This window comes from Lactuca serriola, chromosome 1, assembly GCF_051521515.1.
Source record: "Lactuca serriola cultivar US96UC23 chromosome 1, Lser_US96UC23_V15, whole genome shotgun sequence".
Taxonomy (NCBI): Eukaryota; Viridiplantae; Streptophyta; class Magnoliopsida; order Asterales; family Asteraceae; genus Lactuca; species Lactuca serriola.
The window spans coordinates 35,858,432-35,874,346 of record NC_136408.1 but is presented as its reverse complement, the minus strand read 5'-3'; the positions used below and the strand labels follow the sequence as shown (position 1 = coordinate 35,874,346).

Here is a 15,915-nt window from a genome sequence, read left to right as displayed (position 1 = left end):
AAGAAAATTTCTAACAACCCTATCATAACTTTCTAAGCTCAAAATCTAATCTTCAATTCCATGCGATCGAGATCCATCTCTTGTGATTAGATTCATCTTGCTTTCTCTTATCAAACTTCCTTTCTTTTTACCGACCCTACAAAACATTCAAATGCAATCTTATTACATCATGTATTAAGAATCAATGAATAGGAATTTAATTGAGTTAGATAGTGGATATTTACCTAAAGCGCAGTCATACTTTTGACTCTCCCATCTCTTAGATCTCTTAGGTAATTAGGGCAACTTTGTCTCCAATGCCCCTTCTCTTGGCTATAAAAGCAAATTGACTCTTTCGGAACAACACATGGAACTATTTCAGACATCGCCTTTCTCTTATGATCAAACTTTTCGATCATTGCATGTCTTTTATTTCCATTGTCTATATCCATAGAGGTCTTGAAGGCAGATTCACCAATTAACTTTGCTTTTCTATTGCGCCAAACCATTGCTGATTTGGCAGCAATAAGCATAGAGGTGAGATCTATAAGGGTCACGTCATGGTTCATCATATAGTGCTCTCTTACGAACTCACTATACGAGTTAGGAAGTGACTGAAGAACCTAATCAACAGCCATCTCTTCACTAACAACGGATCCCATCATTCTTAGTCTATCAATGCGCGACTTCATCCCTAGGACGTGTGCACACACCGACTTTCCTTCTTTATGTTTACTTGCCAAAAGGGCTTGAGTGATATTGAACCTTTCAATTTTACAATCTTGTGGGTTAGGGAGAATAATTGGAGGAGGAGGAGGAAGTGAAGCATGATTTCTTGATCCTCGATCGAATCGTGGAATATCATCTTCATGTGGAATGCTTGTTCCACGGGATTTGGGAAGACCATAGTTGTCGAACTTTGACATCTATAATACGGGAGAAAACGAATTCAAGTTAGTTGATTGATTGAGTCCTTAGTAAATTACCCAAATGAGATACTAAGGCTAGGACCCAACACAATATTCTACAACTCGGGAGAGGGATGCCGTAACCCTAATTGCAGAATATTTGAAGGTAAGTGAATGACGATTCACTAATTTCCACCACGAAAAACGAAAAAGAATTTAAGTTTTAAATCTATGAAAACTCCTAGATCCTTTGAGATTCATTGAACTTTCAATGGCATGTTTAAATCTCGATATGCCCCTCTTGTTTGTGACTGGGATGCCGAGGATCACAAAGCGGGTGTGAATGACCATGCAAACTTACATGGTGCCCTCACATGTTACAGTCACCTATTCGATGTGCCGGTAAACCACACACGCTCCACCGAACTATGACAAACATTGAGTCACCCTTTGCTACCTTTGCTTAGACCCATTTAGTGTGCCGGTTAACCACACACGCTCCACTAACGTCTTCGCAAGGGCACAAAGTGTAATTTCATGGAATTGCATCAATTCACTTTTGCCTAAGTAACTAAGATTGGGAATTTTATGAAAACATTTAGTTACTTTAGTAATTCATTATACTTATAATGGAAGGTTTCGTCCTATCCTACCCGTTCGGCTAACGACCCTCCACTAGTCAAGAGTGCGGTGGGTAAGAGTGGATACCCATTCAATCGCCATTTTATAGGCAATTTCCTTAAACACCCCTTATAGACCAGCTTCGTGAATGAGGCCTACTAACGGTAAGACTGACTTTTACTCATACATATATATATATATATAATGTTAGACTTTTAATGTTATATATAGTATAGGGTGTATTTTACACTTTTAAAATATTTGGTGGTTCAATTTAACAATTATACTTTTAATTCAATTAAATTGTAAACCTAAACTTTTATGGATTTATTAAATCTCTTTTAATTATACAGCTTAATTAATTAATAAAACCATAAGGGTGTGATTTGAACTTTTTTCAAAACTATACTAGAGTTTTAGAATTTAACATTCCTAATTAAACTTTTAATCAACTTTTAAATTCCAAAACTTGAGGGCAAGTTTTGAAACATTTCAACACATTTGGGATTAGAATTTAAATATGCATCAAAATTAAACTATTTAATCAAAATTTAAATTCCAAAACTTGAGGGCAAGTTTTGAAACCTTTTTCAAAACATTAGGGTTTCAACTATTTAAATTTCAAAACAACAAAACTTTTGTGGTTCAAATTTAAACTATAAAACCTAAAGGGCCAAATATGAAACTTTTCACAACAACAAGGATCAAATAACAAATAATTTAAATTAACATTTAATCACATAATTATCCATATTTGATGATTTCTTGCAAAACAATTTATCAATTTACTTAAAATAATTAATCAATTATCTTATAAGGAAACAATTATCTTATTAATTGATAAATATCTTCAATTAGATTAAAATTATAGTCAAATATATCATATAATCGGATTAATATTAATCTAAGATGATAAGGTAATTATCCCAATGCAAAAACAGCAAGAAATCCCGAGATAAGCACTGTCTGACGCACCGACTCGCCGAGTCACCCTCTGGAACTCGCCGAGTAGGGGCAACTCGCCGAGTCCATCAAGCAGAACACCAAAAATCGAATTTTTTAAACATATCAAGCATCAATACAATAGAAACCAATCATGGCTCTGATACCACTGATGGGTTTTAGTCATAAGACATCCTATGTGCTCATACAAACCCTAAAGCTTGGATCTAGGTTTCTCTATTGTACATGCTTTGAATCCAAGACTATGAACCCTAATTCTAGCATATGGAAATCAGAATTCACATGTAAATAGGTTTAAGAACATACCTTGATTGTTATATAGCAATAACAATCCAATTCCTCCTTGAATTGACCTTGGAAAGCAGAGAGTCACAAGTGTCACTCCTCTAATGGCTTACAAACACCATAAGCAAGTGGAGAAGGTATAAAGAGAGAGGAGGGAGGTTAGAATTCGTCCTTAGGACCTCTTGGGAAGGGATACACGAAATCATGACCTTGGGGTTGTTTATATAGGTGTAGAGATAAGGTTTCAGTCATTATCCTTATCTAGTTGATTATCCATTAAGCAACCAATAAGATAATCCTTGAATCCTTATCATACTCGAATTCTAAGGCTTTCCAACCTTAAATTCGTTCACCACACTTATAAGATAATCCTTACCTTATTTTGTAACTATCACATAATTACAAATCAGCCCCTCTAGTTTAATTAATTACATTTGATCACAAAACTAATTCTTAATTAATTATCGACCAATATTAATTAAACAAATATGATTTCTCCTTTAATATATTATTCTTATAACATATTAATAAATCATATTGTCCTCTCTCTATATATATTTCTCCAATCAAGTTGCTTTGGTGAAGGCAACCCAAAAGGACCATGCACCATCGGGTCAAGTACATACCAAAATAGTTATGGACTTAGACACTAATCCAACATGGTTTTGGTCCCTATGGTTGTATTTTCTTGTGTTTTTGGTCCATATCCCACCTAAAATGACTAATATGCCCCTTAAATAATTATATTTTAATTTCTTTTATTTATTTTCTTATTCTTATAATAAAATAAAAAACAAAAACGAAATAAAGCACCTCTCTCTCTCTCTCTCTCTCTCTCTCTCTCTCTTTCTCTCAACACCATCCCCGGACCACCCATTCCAATTAAGTCACACCCCACCACACCCTAAAATAAGACCACCATCACCACCACTCTGGCGACGACTCTGTTACCCTAGCTTTGGTGGCGGCTTCTATTGCGAGATCCACAACAAGATACATGTATGACAACTCCGCTACCTTAGATCCGACGACGAGAAGAGGCCCAATGGTTTTAGATCGTGGCATAAGGAGGTCGTTGATGACGGATATCCGGTGGCAAAATGCAAATCTGGTGGTTCATGTGGAGGTAGAAACGACGTCGGAACCTTCCCCCTTCGTCACCACCTACGTCTCCTGCCAGGGGCGGACGCAGAATTTTACAGTAGGGGTTGCACGGGAGAGTTAGGGGTTGCAAGGTAGTAGAAAAAATAAAAAAATTTGAAATTTTTTCCACTGCGGCCGGAAAAGTTAGGGGTTGCCGGTGCCACCGTGGACCACCCTTAAGTCCGCCCCTGTCTCCTGCCACCGTCGGACGAACCTTCGCTTGTTTTGGTTCCTAGATTGACAGTCCAATATCGTTGTCGCCTTCCTTTTCATCCCCACTTGCATTGTTTGCCTCTGTCTGCGTTCTCCAGTGCCACCTCTGTTTTCTTTCTTCGTTGCCACATGTATCTGCCACCCCTCTGTTCCTAGATCGACGAGACAGTTCATCAAAGAAAGAGAGAGATGAGGTGGGTGGAAGTCGCTTTTAATAGATCTGATTTCCGATGAAACTGGTTTCGTAGTGGTGGTTTCGTAATGTGGTAGAGTTTATCATAGCATCCATGTGAGGGAGATGAAGGGTTTATGTTTTCCGGTGAGAATTGTGGCCGTCGGTGGTGGTTCCCGTCACCGGTGATGGAGCGTTGAAGTAGTGATAAAGGGGTTTCTCTCCTCTATAAAGCTGAGAGGGGGGTTGGGTTATTTTTTGTTTTAAGTTAATAAAAATAAATTAAATTAAATTATGTATTTCAACAATTAAATAAAATGGAAAATATAAATTATAAGGGTATATTTGTCTTTTTAAATGTAGAGGGACCAAAATCACTAAAAAGATCTAAAATTGGACTACTCATGCACCACCAAACATTTTTGAACCAAAACCGTATATTTTTGACAACCAAGGACCATTTTTGCAATTTTGTCAATAAATAAAATCCATTTTTGCAATTTTGTCAATAAATAAAAACCTCTAATAGAACAAAACAAAATAAGAATGAACAGAGCCTTGAGTGTTCATACGGTTATTTATTATCGCTACATAGGGACCGCTCTATTTTTGGACCAGCAACTCAACAAGGTTTGAGTACTTTACTAGTTTACTAGGTCAGTAGGTTGTGGGCCAAAGATATAGTGTGATTTGTGACTAACATAACTAAATAAGTACTTTACTAAATTGTGGGTCTAAGCCCTAAGGAATTTGCGTCTTTGGTTGCAAATGCATCCTTTGGAATTTGAAACATAACAATAAATGCAAAATTGACCTATCATCACATGGAATAAATTATCATGCACGGATATATTCATATATCTAGTTTCCGATATTTTATTTGAAACCAAAACATTATTAGTTAATTATACACTTGGCCTATATGCTATTTTTACGTACGATAAAATAATAAACTTTATAGCCCATTGGCCGGGTGCATTCCACATATATACTAGATGAGTTTAGTCATGTTTAGGATTGGAATTGAGGGATTCAAGTGAACCAATATTGTTGCAAGATTTCCATTTTTGGGATGAAGTCTTCCCACTAGCAATGAGGATTAAGCGTCGGACTATGTTCATTATCTCTGGGAATAGCATCACCCATATGAAGACCGATTGCATCCATGCTGGCTCAGTCAAGTATTCATCTCCACGTCTGGCACTGTTCACAATTGCTTTAGCACAATCTTCTGCTGAGTACCTTGGTATCCACCATAAATTTGACTACCAACAAATAATCAACGTTTTGGTTTAGATGTGCATACTCGAAATGGTTAGGTGACTTAAAAAATAACATCGTATTATTGGGTAATCAAAAAAGAAATCGCTTAAAGCTAAAAAAGATGAAAGCATGCATAACAATAAACTTTATAGAATATCAGAAAACTTATGTATCAGTTAAGTTCAGCGTGTTCGATCATTAAAAAGACCATATTGATACTTTACTAACTATTATTAACATGATTTAACTTTAATATTTATTAGAAAAATATTAATATTTTTTATCATAAGATAATTGTTTTTCAATTTATTATGACATTAGTCGAGACAAAAGACTTCTGCTAATATAATATCAATAAGAAAGATTTGAGGATTTTAATAAATTTTAACCTTTATTGGCAAAATAATAGGGGTGGAATTGGTATATACTATATACTAGTCATATTGTCTTTAAACCTTATATCATACCGATTATAGTTGGTACAAACATTTTGCTACTATTACAATATCAAGTATAGTTGGTACCAAATCGTTGGCTAATAATAAGGTAAATTGGTGCATATTGGTAATGTTATATACCACTATGTACAAGAGTTTTATGAACGAGGATTTCAATGTTCTTGATCATTATGAAACATGAATTAAGTTTTGTGATAGGTGAGACTGAAAATTCAATTTTATTAAACTTCTACAATTAGTTTAAAAGTTAAAACAGTGAAGACTAATGATACATGACAACAAACTTTAAACTTTACTAATACGATAAAATGTTAATACCAATGTTCTTAATGTATTAAAAACCAAACATACCTCAATTATATATATATATATATATATATATATATATATATATATATATATATATATATATATATATATATATATATATATATATATATATAGTATTGTTTGGTACGGTACTACTATAATATTGAAAATTTTGTATCAGTATCATACCATGATTACTCAATTGGTATGATATTATCAACCAAACATGTTAGCTTTTTTGATTGGTAACATGTTGATTGATTTTTCGTGGTACATATTTGCTAGTCCTATAAAATAATGGTCATTTTGATTGGCAAAAAATATCGCTACAAGTTCCTATGAAGATTTTCAATATGATTATTCCTTAGGGTTTTGAAATTTTACACCATATGTTTTTATGGCTAACAACATTAGAAAATAAGGGTAGTGCTTATGAAATAACCAACTTATCCTCTTATTTTATTTAAAAGAATATACAACATGAGCTTTTTCGAACAAAAATGCACTTAAAATTGAAAACCCAGCTTTTTTAATCCTAAGCTTTTTAAGTAAGCTTGTTAATTAACAAGCTCTAACTAAGATGTTTATTTATTATGTTTAATTAACAAGCTCTAACTAAGATCTTGTTTATTTATTATGTGGGACCCTTACATGTTTAACCAATTAGAACTATACAACTAATAAAAAGCAAAATATAAAAGTTCTCCGCTTGTGAGAGATATAATAAGCTTTTGTATTTTGAGTTTTTTTTTATTTATGAAAAGACTTAAATAAAAACTTCTTATTTTGGATGCTCTAAATGTTTTTATAATTTTAATATGAGAGAGAGAGGCCACTCTCCGTCTCTCAATAACCTGTTTGTGGTTAAAGTTTAGCTTACCACCCCTAAAATTTTGTTTAATTGCATGATGTATTAGAATTTAATCTACTTCATAAATATAAAAATGGATCATATATCATGTATCATTACTTGGAAACAATTTAATGATTTCACTCGACACATTAAAAGAAAAATGTTTATTTACCTCATTCAAGACTTCATCACTAGCTAACGGTGTAGTTACCACCCCTGGAGTTACAATTGTTATCCCAATATCCGAAGCAAGCTCGATTCGTAGTGTTTCAAAGAAGCTTTGTTGCGCTACCTTGCTTGCCTAGAGAGCCATTTCTTGATGAGACGATCATTAAATATGTATCAAAGACAAATCATTAAAAAATATCGAGCTTTACACTTACATTATACACGCTTATTCCTGGCATATTAAACCATCCACCGGTAGAACCAATCACGACTATTCTCCCTTTACAATTTCTCAGATGTGGTAGTGCAAAATGTGTGGCATTAACTGATCCCCAAAAGTTCACATTCTAAAAAGAAAAGAAAATATGTGAAGCCTTTTTCTGGCATGTGGTGTTACCTATTTATTCTTAATTTTGAGTTTCCCGAGTTAGATATGTGTAATTGATTTTCTCTATAAAATCTCTTAAGAATAATAAAAAGACTCCAACATATATAGAGATGGACCATGTTTACCCCAATGTGGAACTCCAACACACCCTCTAAGGACAAAGGATGACTTTGTATGTGTTGAGCTCTACCTAGTGTATGAGGTACCAAATGATGACTTTGTATCAAGTTTGATTATGTGAAGTTCTAGATATTCTCTTTAAATAGTCATTATAAAAAAAAATAAAGATAAACTCTAACATTGAGATGATGATGTAGGTGTTGAGCCCTACCTAGTGTATGGGGTACCAAAGGATGATTTTGTATGAAGTTTGATTATGTGAAGTTCTAGATATTCTCTTTAAATAGTCATTGTAAAAAAGATAAACTCTAACATATATAGATGTTGATGTATGAGACCGTGTTTAGTCCATGTAGAAATACTCCAACAACATAAAATATAAATGATAAGTACCATGATCAAAGTATGAAATGGTAAATACCATGATAGAAGTGTAATTGGTGATGCATCCTTCTTCTTCAAAGAGGCCAATTGTAATGATTCCAGCATTGTTTACAAGACAATCCACTGTTAATTTTCACAATTTGTTAGTAGGTCATGCATATGCTCTTACAAATATCATGAAATTTTTTGACACGAAGAAACACCGATAAATGTAATCCATTTTATATTGGTTGTGGCGTTGTTCGCTTACAAAAACAAAAATTGTATTCAACTAGTCTGATCATTTATTTTCTTAGGAAAATTATTTATTTTCTTAGGAAAATTATTTCAGATAATTATACTTCGTTCATAACTCACGCAAACAATCACATAATATTGTTCAAATTCTATTGTTAAGTTCTTTTAAGAATATGATTTTTAGATCAAATAAAATAGTATGAGACGAGGAAGGTGATAAATTAGTTCATTATTTCTATGAGCATCTTTGGTTCACCTACTATTAAGGTTCTAAATAATGTGATGTGTGGGCTTGGCGGCAAGATCAAATTTAAGCTAAGACGAACTTTGGCGAGCCATGATGTTTGTCAAGATGTGACTATTTTATGTATATTAAAAAAGATAAATCATATATTTATTGAATTTTATCAAATATATCAAGTTTTTAGAAGTGTTATATTAATATTTAATATATAAAAAGTTCAAAAAAAAAACCTTAGTAATTTTAGGCCCGATCTGAAATAACAAAAAACAAAAAACAAAAAAACTCACGCCTTGAAAAAAGATTCGCGTCATAACGTGATAAGACGCGCTTTGACATGTTATTTGAACATTACGCTTAACAAACTCATTTTGAACGTTTTTGTAACGGCTATAGTGCTACACAACGTCTCGCGTCATGGCGCCTTGAGGGGTGCTAGATGCGCTTTTTAGAACCAGGTGAGATGCACACAAAAACCGGTTTCACTATTCAAAACTTGATCCAATCCGAAACCGGAATGGGTCAAAACCGGTTTTGACCAAACCAGATCGGATCGGATTTAAAACTGGATTTTCAATCGGATCGTAATTCTACATTCCAAATTAAATTTGATAGCGGATCGTAAACTGGATTTGCTAAAAACCGGATCCAAATCCGCCCTAAAATCCGCTAAAACCCACTAAAATCGGTTTAAACCGGTTTCAAATCGGATTCGGATTTTGGTTGGAATCGGATCGGATTTTTGATGAGGTAAGTAAAACTAGATTGGATCGAATTCGGGTTTTGTTCACCTATAATGTCTCCATGCCTACCATATATAAAAAAAATTTATATATAAATTTTGTAAAGTATATCTTAATACAATGTATAAAATAGCTGGATAAGATTATAACAAAAGATATTTATAGATGTAAAATTTTAATTTATTTAAAACCAAAAATTTAATCAATATTTCAATGATTAATAATTATGTAAATAAAAAATAAATTACATTATACTTTTTTCTATTCCAAGATAGAGTGAAAATAAAATATTCATACCTAAAAATGAATATTAACAAACTTAAAGAAAGAAACAGATATTTCTTTACAAATGATCAATTCCATCACATGAGAAATTAAGCAAACATTTCTCTTTTTTTCTCTATTTACTTAGATTTCATCTCTCTTTTTCTAGATCAATCATTTATATAGATAGATCTGGTCAAAATGAAATAAAAGTCTGTGTTTAGTAAGATTTTAAGTATTAGTAGATAATTACCCATTCAGGAATTTTATGTTTTTTCTTTAACAACAATTATAATATATATATATATATATATATATATATATATATATATATATATATATATATATATATATATATATATATATATATATATATATATATATATATATATATATAGTGATGTGAAACTTTGTCGCTATATGGAGATGCAATATATAGGTACTTTTGTTTGAAAGTAAAAACTTCATACGTTTTTGTTATTTGATTATTCACAAGTCAAATAATCATTTTGATACACAATACGTCAAAAGTGATTGTTTAAGCTTAGATTTGTTAAATGGCCTACTTACCCCTTTTTAACTACTTATTTTTAGAGAGTTTTCACCAATAGTAAGACTAATAAAAAATTAATATTTATGGAAATTATAAATGACAATATTAACATAACATATATTAATATATAGTAGCACTTACTTCAAAAACAACAAACATCCTAACATTAATTATTTTGTGCATGTAATCGTTTTTACGTTTGATTATTACTATTTTATATCATATAATTAATAATTAATTTTGAATAAAAATTTCCTACGTACCTCTAAATCTTTTAACATGTTCGTGTTACGCTAAAAAGAGTTGGACGTTACTTAGACAAAATTAATCGTAAACATACGAACTGGCCGGGCGTGAATTCAATAGAATGCTAATAAACAGAATAAATGCGAAAGGATTTATAGCGAAACTCACATTTACCGAAATGGTTGATTGTTTCATCGACAAATCTCTTGCAATCCTGAAGCTTGGAAACATCGGCCTTGATCACAATTGCCTCCGGCGCTCCCAGCTCCTTGGCTTTCCCGGCAACCGTCGCAAGCAGTTCCTCTCTTCTCGCAACCAACGCTAGACTCGCTCCATGTTTTGCATACTCATACGCCAAATGCTTCAATAGTCATGTAATCAGTCAAACCTATCGTCAGTTCCTATATTTACGCACGTATTCTGAAAGGAAAAAAAAAGTCATATGTAGAGATAGGTTACCTCGCCGATACCAGATGAAGCACCTGTAATAAGCACCACTTTCCCGGCGAGTTTTTCTCGGAGTACAGATCTGATACAAAACCTCAAGATGCGGAACAATGAAAGTATCGGCAAGACGAAGATGCATGAGATGACCGATAGAATACCAGAAACAATGATTAGGAATTTGTGTATTAGATCCATCACTTTTCACCAAAAGGTCGTCGTACTTTTTAGCTTATAATCGACGAGAGGATTTTTCAAAATGCTAAAGAATGTTGATTGTAAACAACAAGCAAATTAAACTACGTACCAATCACCGCATCAAGCCGGAGATGTCGACAAAGATAGGAGACCAAGGACTTGTATCATTTCATAACTGGAAAACTAGTTTTCTTATACGTAGAAGTTATTTTTAGAGTTTGTGAGCCTATTAATATATAGGCAGCGTAGCCATAGATCCAGGACCTTAAGCGAGCATACTTTAGATATGTATTATGATAACATTCTTCTATGATTACATGTATTATGTATGTGATGTGATAATAAAGTATTTTAAAATAATAATATATGTTTTACATATATAATCATTACAAAGTCCTTAAATATCCGCTTATGATACAATACAACAAAAAAAAATTATTACCCATAGTTGAAAATATCAACACTTAGTGGCATCAATTGCATGGACAAAATGTGTTAAAGATCAAAATGTCATCGCTAGGCGGAATGGAGCGAGGACCATCGCTGTAGATCCATGTGTGACAATCGTTTTCGTAGACATCATTGCGATGATATGCCGACGCAATAGGTTATAATCGTAAGTGTTTCCCGGTTATTTAAAAAAATCAGTAAATATTGATTTGTTTGTAGTTATTCCAGAAATATATATGTAGAACACTACAAAATAATGAAATAACAATCATTCAAAGTGTAATATGAGTCGCTCAAAGTTTAATACAATTGTTTGTTAAGACCCCAATCTTATCATAAGATATTACGATTTTAACAGCATGCAAGAGAAAAACGATCCTGATCATACTAAGATCTATGCAAAACAAGATTTATAATGAGATTTTTGGATTTCGGGCCGATTAGGATCTTAAGATCATAACATAGTCTAATCCCATATTTTAATATTATATAGTCAAACCATAAAAAATCATAAATACAACTTAAACTCGAACCTCAAATGTTAGAAGACGTAAAAGCGTTAATCTGGAATTAGACATACCATCATGGCACTCATGCTATGATATGTGGTCACAAATCAACAAAAACTTTGCCTTGTTTGCTAAACTTAATAGTGGTGATATTTTAAAATATGTTGGTCAAAAAGCTTAATTATGCAACATTGTCGGTTGTTTGATCATGGTGAGTTTTCTATTGTCGTTAATATGCAGGGGACACGACTTATCGACTTATCAGGGTAATCATTCTTGTCGTTTTGTTTATATTTATATAACTTTTTTTTCTACACATTCTACCATTTAACTTGTTATATGTGTTCATATATTATCATTGTCACCGGCTATCTCAGGTAATAATGATAACATGTACATATATTTAACAAGTTAAATTGTCAAATGTATACAAAAAAATGCCTACATTTGAATAAAACAAAACGTTAATTAACCTGATAAGTCATTTTCTTCAATTTTAATAACGATTTTATTTTTAATATTTGTTTGTATTATTTTTTTCAAACGTTATTTTTAAAATATCCATAATGTCTTAAATATTAATTAAATATCGATCAATTCTAAACTTTACTTTTTAATTAATAAATATGTTTTTGTTTTGTGAAATATTTTATATTGCCTCTTATATTTTTCTTTTTTTGTTTTTAAGTATATATAATATTTTTAAAGCAAACAATATCTAACAATAAAATTAAATATGTAACAATAACTATGGAGGGTCTTTAAAAAAATATAAAAAGAAAATATTACATAGAAAATAAAAAAAACAAAAAAAATCAATATAATGTAAATGTTTTAAAATTATTACAACTTTTTAATATTTTTTAGTTAGAAGTTTATAAAATTTAAACTTTTTTAATACAACATTTTAAACCAATATTTAACGAAAGTATTTTAAAATATTATAAAAAAATTAAATTGTCGATTGTGAAACACATTAAAAATGTTGTAAAAGAAAATTCATAAATAATAGTATGAAAAAAAAAAGTTAAAAACTTGTAAGAAATTTTTTTAACATTTATAAAATATTTGGCTTAAAAGCACTTATATTAAAAATATATGAAAATATAGAAAAAGTTTTTAAAAAATTATAAGCAAAGTTTAAAACATTGTATTAGAAAAACTTATAGGAAAAAAATATAATAAAAATGTTGTAAGAACTTATAAAAGGTCTTAACAAATTTGAAAAAAAAAAAGTTGTTCACCTTTAGGAAATGTTTTTTACATATTTGAAAATTTAACTTGTTAAATGTTGTCACATATTACAGCAGTGACAATTGTAATATGTGAACACATTTAACAAGTTAAATGGTCAAATATATACAAAAAAAATTTGTCTAAACATGAGCATGACGAAAAGATAATTAACCTATCAATTCATTTTTCCTAATATTCAAGTACAATTGTGATTCCATTCCATTACAAAAGCATAGTAACTGAGGAGATGAAAATTAAAATACTTTATTTATTTATTTATTTATTATAGATGGTTACAACAAGTGATTGGACGATGGTAGTTTGTGGCTAACAACATTGAAACGAATAGAAAAATGGTGCTTGCGGGTATCGTTTGACTGTCTAGACGTCTAGTAGAGTTATATATATATATATATATATATATATATATATATATATATATATATATATATATATATATATATATATATATATATATATAGAGAGAGAGAGAGAGAGAGAGAGAGCAAGAATCCTTTGTGAACTCAAAGTTTCCGAGAACCCGATAACCAAACCAGGGCCGTTAGATCAAAATAATAAAATGCTAGGATCATTTGTTGCATTTTTGTAAATACTTGGGAAAAAAACAACATGAGGGCATGATAATTAAATGATTCAGGGGCATTTTAGTGATGAATTACCCTGAATCAGGTAAACCCTGTCCATCTCTCTTTCTCTCTCTCTCTCTCTCTCTCTCTCTCTAATCCCAACTCCTACCGTCACATCGCCTCCAAAGACGGCCCTTCGCTCATGTTCTTCGTCATCATCGTTATCTTTGGTCGCCGTTGATTTGGCAATTGGAATCGATTTCTCGCATGGATCTCATGAGTATCATCAGGACACACTTGATAATCTCCAAACTGCCATGGATAACACCGGTATTCTCTGTGCAGTTATGCTCAATACCAAAGTAAGTCGTCTCTATTCTCTACTAGATCTCCACTAATCGATTGATAGTTTGGAATCTGTTTTTTTGCATCATCTACACATCAATGTCTAATTCTTCGAAGTGTTTGTGCATCTGATATGGATCTAATTTTGACTTATGTGGTAAAATTGACTACTTTTAATATTGATTCTATCACTAAATGGTACAAAAGTATAATCTAGTTCCCAATTATGTTGGGAGGTTGACTTTTTCATTATCGTTTGATACTATGGTTTGTTGATCTCATCTAATTAGAACTATAAGCTCGTCCTTATTAGTCATGGCTATGCCATTTGTTTTCCATTCTGCCATTGCACCGGTTTTTGTTATGATAAAAACTAATTTATCAGTCAACAATCTCTCTCGCACTCGTGTTCTTCATCGATTATCTCTTCTCTACTCGCCTCCCTCCGCACATTAACAATCAGAAAACCTAATTGCTAGATTTAAAGGAAGTCGGTAATCTGATTTATTGCCATAAACCTGCAACTGTATGGCTATGGGATACCCGCTTCTCATCTAACCTCATTTATTTCCAGATCCACCTCAGGTTTTGCCATTACTTATCTAATTTATTTCTATAGAACACTATAATCTCACCTGTTGTGTACAGACTTATTTCAAGTTTTGGGTTTCATTATAATCTGATTTAATTGACATGCATTAGCCTGAAAATAATGTTCCTGTGTTAATGTACCAAATTTTAACAGGCAGTAGATTGCTCGCCTATGAGTTCAGTAGCTACAAACAAAGCTTCTTTTGTAAATACTGTTGGATTAGTGTCTAAGTCCATAACTATTTTGGTATGTACTTGACCCGATGGTGCATGGTCCTTTTGGGTTGCCTTCACCAAAGCAACTTGATTGGAGAAATATATAGAGAGAGAGAACAATATGATTTATTAATATGTTATAAGAATAATATATTAAAGGAGAAATCATATTTGTTTAATTAATATTGGTCGATAATTAATTAAGAATTAGTTTTGTGATCAAATGTAATTAATTAAACTAGAGGGGCTGATTTGTAATTATGTGATAGTTACAAAATAAGGTAAGGATTATCTTTTATATATGGTGGACGAATTTAAGGTTGGAAAGCCTTAGAATTCGAGTGTGATAAGGATTCAAGGATTATCTTATTGGTTGCTTAATGGATAATCAACTAGATAAGGATAATGACTGAAACCCTATCTCTACACCTATATAAACAACCCCAAGGTCATGAATTCGTGTATCCCTTCCCAAGAAGTCTTAGAGACGAATTCTAACCTCCCTCCTCTCTCTTTATACCTTCTCCACTTGCTTATGGTGTTTGTAAACCATTAGAGGAGTGACACTTGTGACTCTCTGCTTTCCAAGGTCAATTCAAGGAGGAATTGGATTGTTATTGCTATATAACAATCAAGGTATGTTCTTAAACCTATTTACATATGAATTCTGATTTCCATATGCTAGAATTAGGGTTTATAGTCTTGGATTCAAAGCATGTACAATAGAGAAACCTAGATCCAAGCTTTAGGGTTTGTATGAGCACATAGGATGTCTTATGACCAAAACCCATCAGTGGTATCAGAGCCATGATTGGTTTCTATTGTATT

The 15,915-nt window shown here is 32.0% G+C and overlaps 1 protein-coding gene across 1 annotated transcript; it reads right to left on the bottom strand.

The window, feature by feature from the left end:
• Window positions 1–5,103: 5,103 nt before the first annotated feature.
• Window positions 5,104–11,397, bottom strand: LOC145068046 (11-beta-hydroxysteroid dehydrogenase-like 4A). The gene is made up of 6 exons (XM_079015044.1): window positions 10,971–11,397; window positions 10,680–10,872; window positions 8,265–8,350; window positions 7,551–7,682; window positions 7,340–7,468; window positions 5,104–5,549 (listed from the first exon to the last, which is right to left on the bottom strand). The coding sequence occupies exons 1-6, from the start codon at window positions 11,151–11,153 to the stop codon at window positions 5,286–5,288; spliced, it is 987 nt and encodes a 328-aa protein (XP_078871170.1). The 5' UTR covers window positions 11,154–11,397; the 3' UTR covers window positions 5,104–5,285.
• Window positions 11,398–15,915: the final 4,518 nt, after the last annotated feature.

What these genes read in the sequence shown, in the direction of transcription:
- LOC145068046 (XM_079015044.1), bottom strand. Translation starts at nt 11,153, where the DNA reads ATGGATCTAATACACAAATTCCTAATCATTGTTTCTGGTATTCTATCG. An exon ending in CTTCATCTGGTATCGGCGAG is followed by an intron (nt 10,873 to 10,970) that starts GTAACCTATCTC and finishes TGACTATTGAAG; the next exon opens with CATTTGGCGTATGAGTATGC. An exon ending in CCAATTACACTTCTATCATG is followed by an intron (nt 7,683 to 8,264) that starts GTATTTACCATT and finishes TTTTCTTTTTAG; the next exon opens with AATGTGAACTTTTGGGGATC.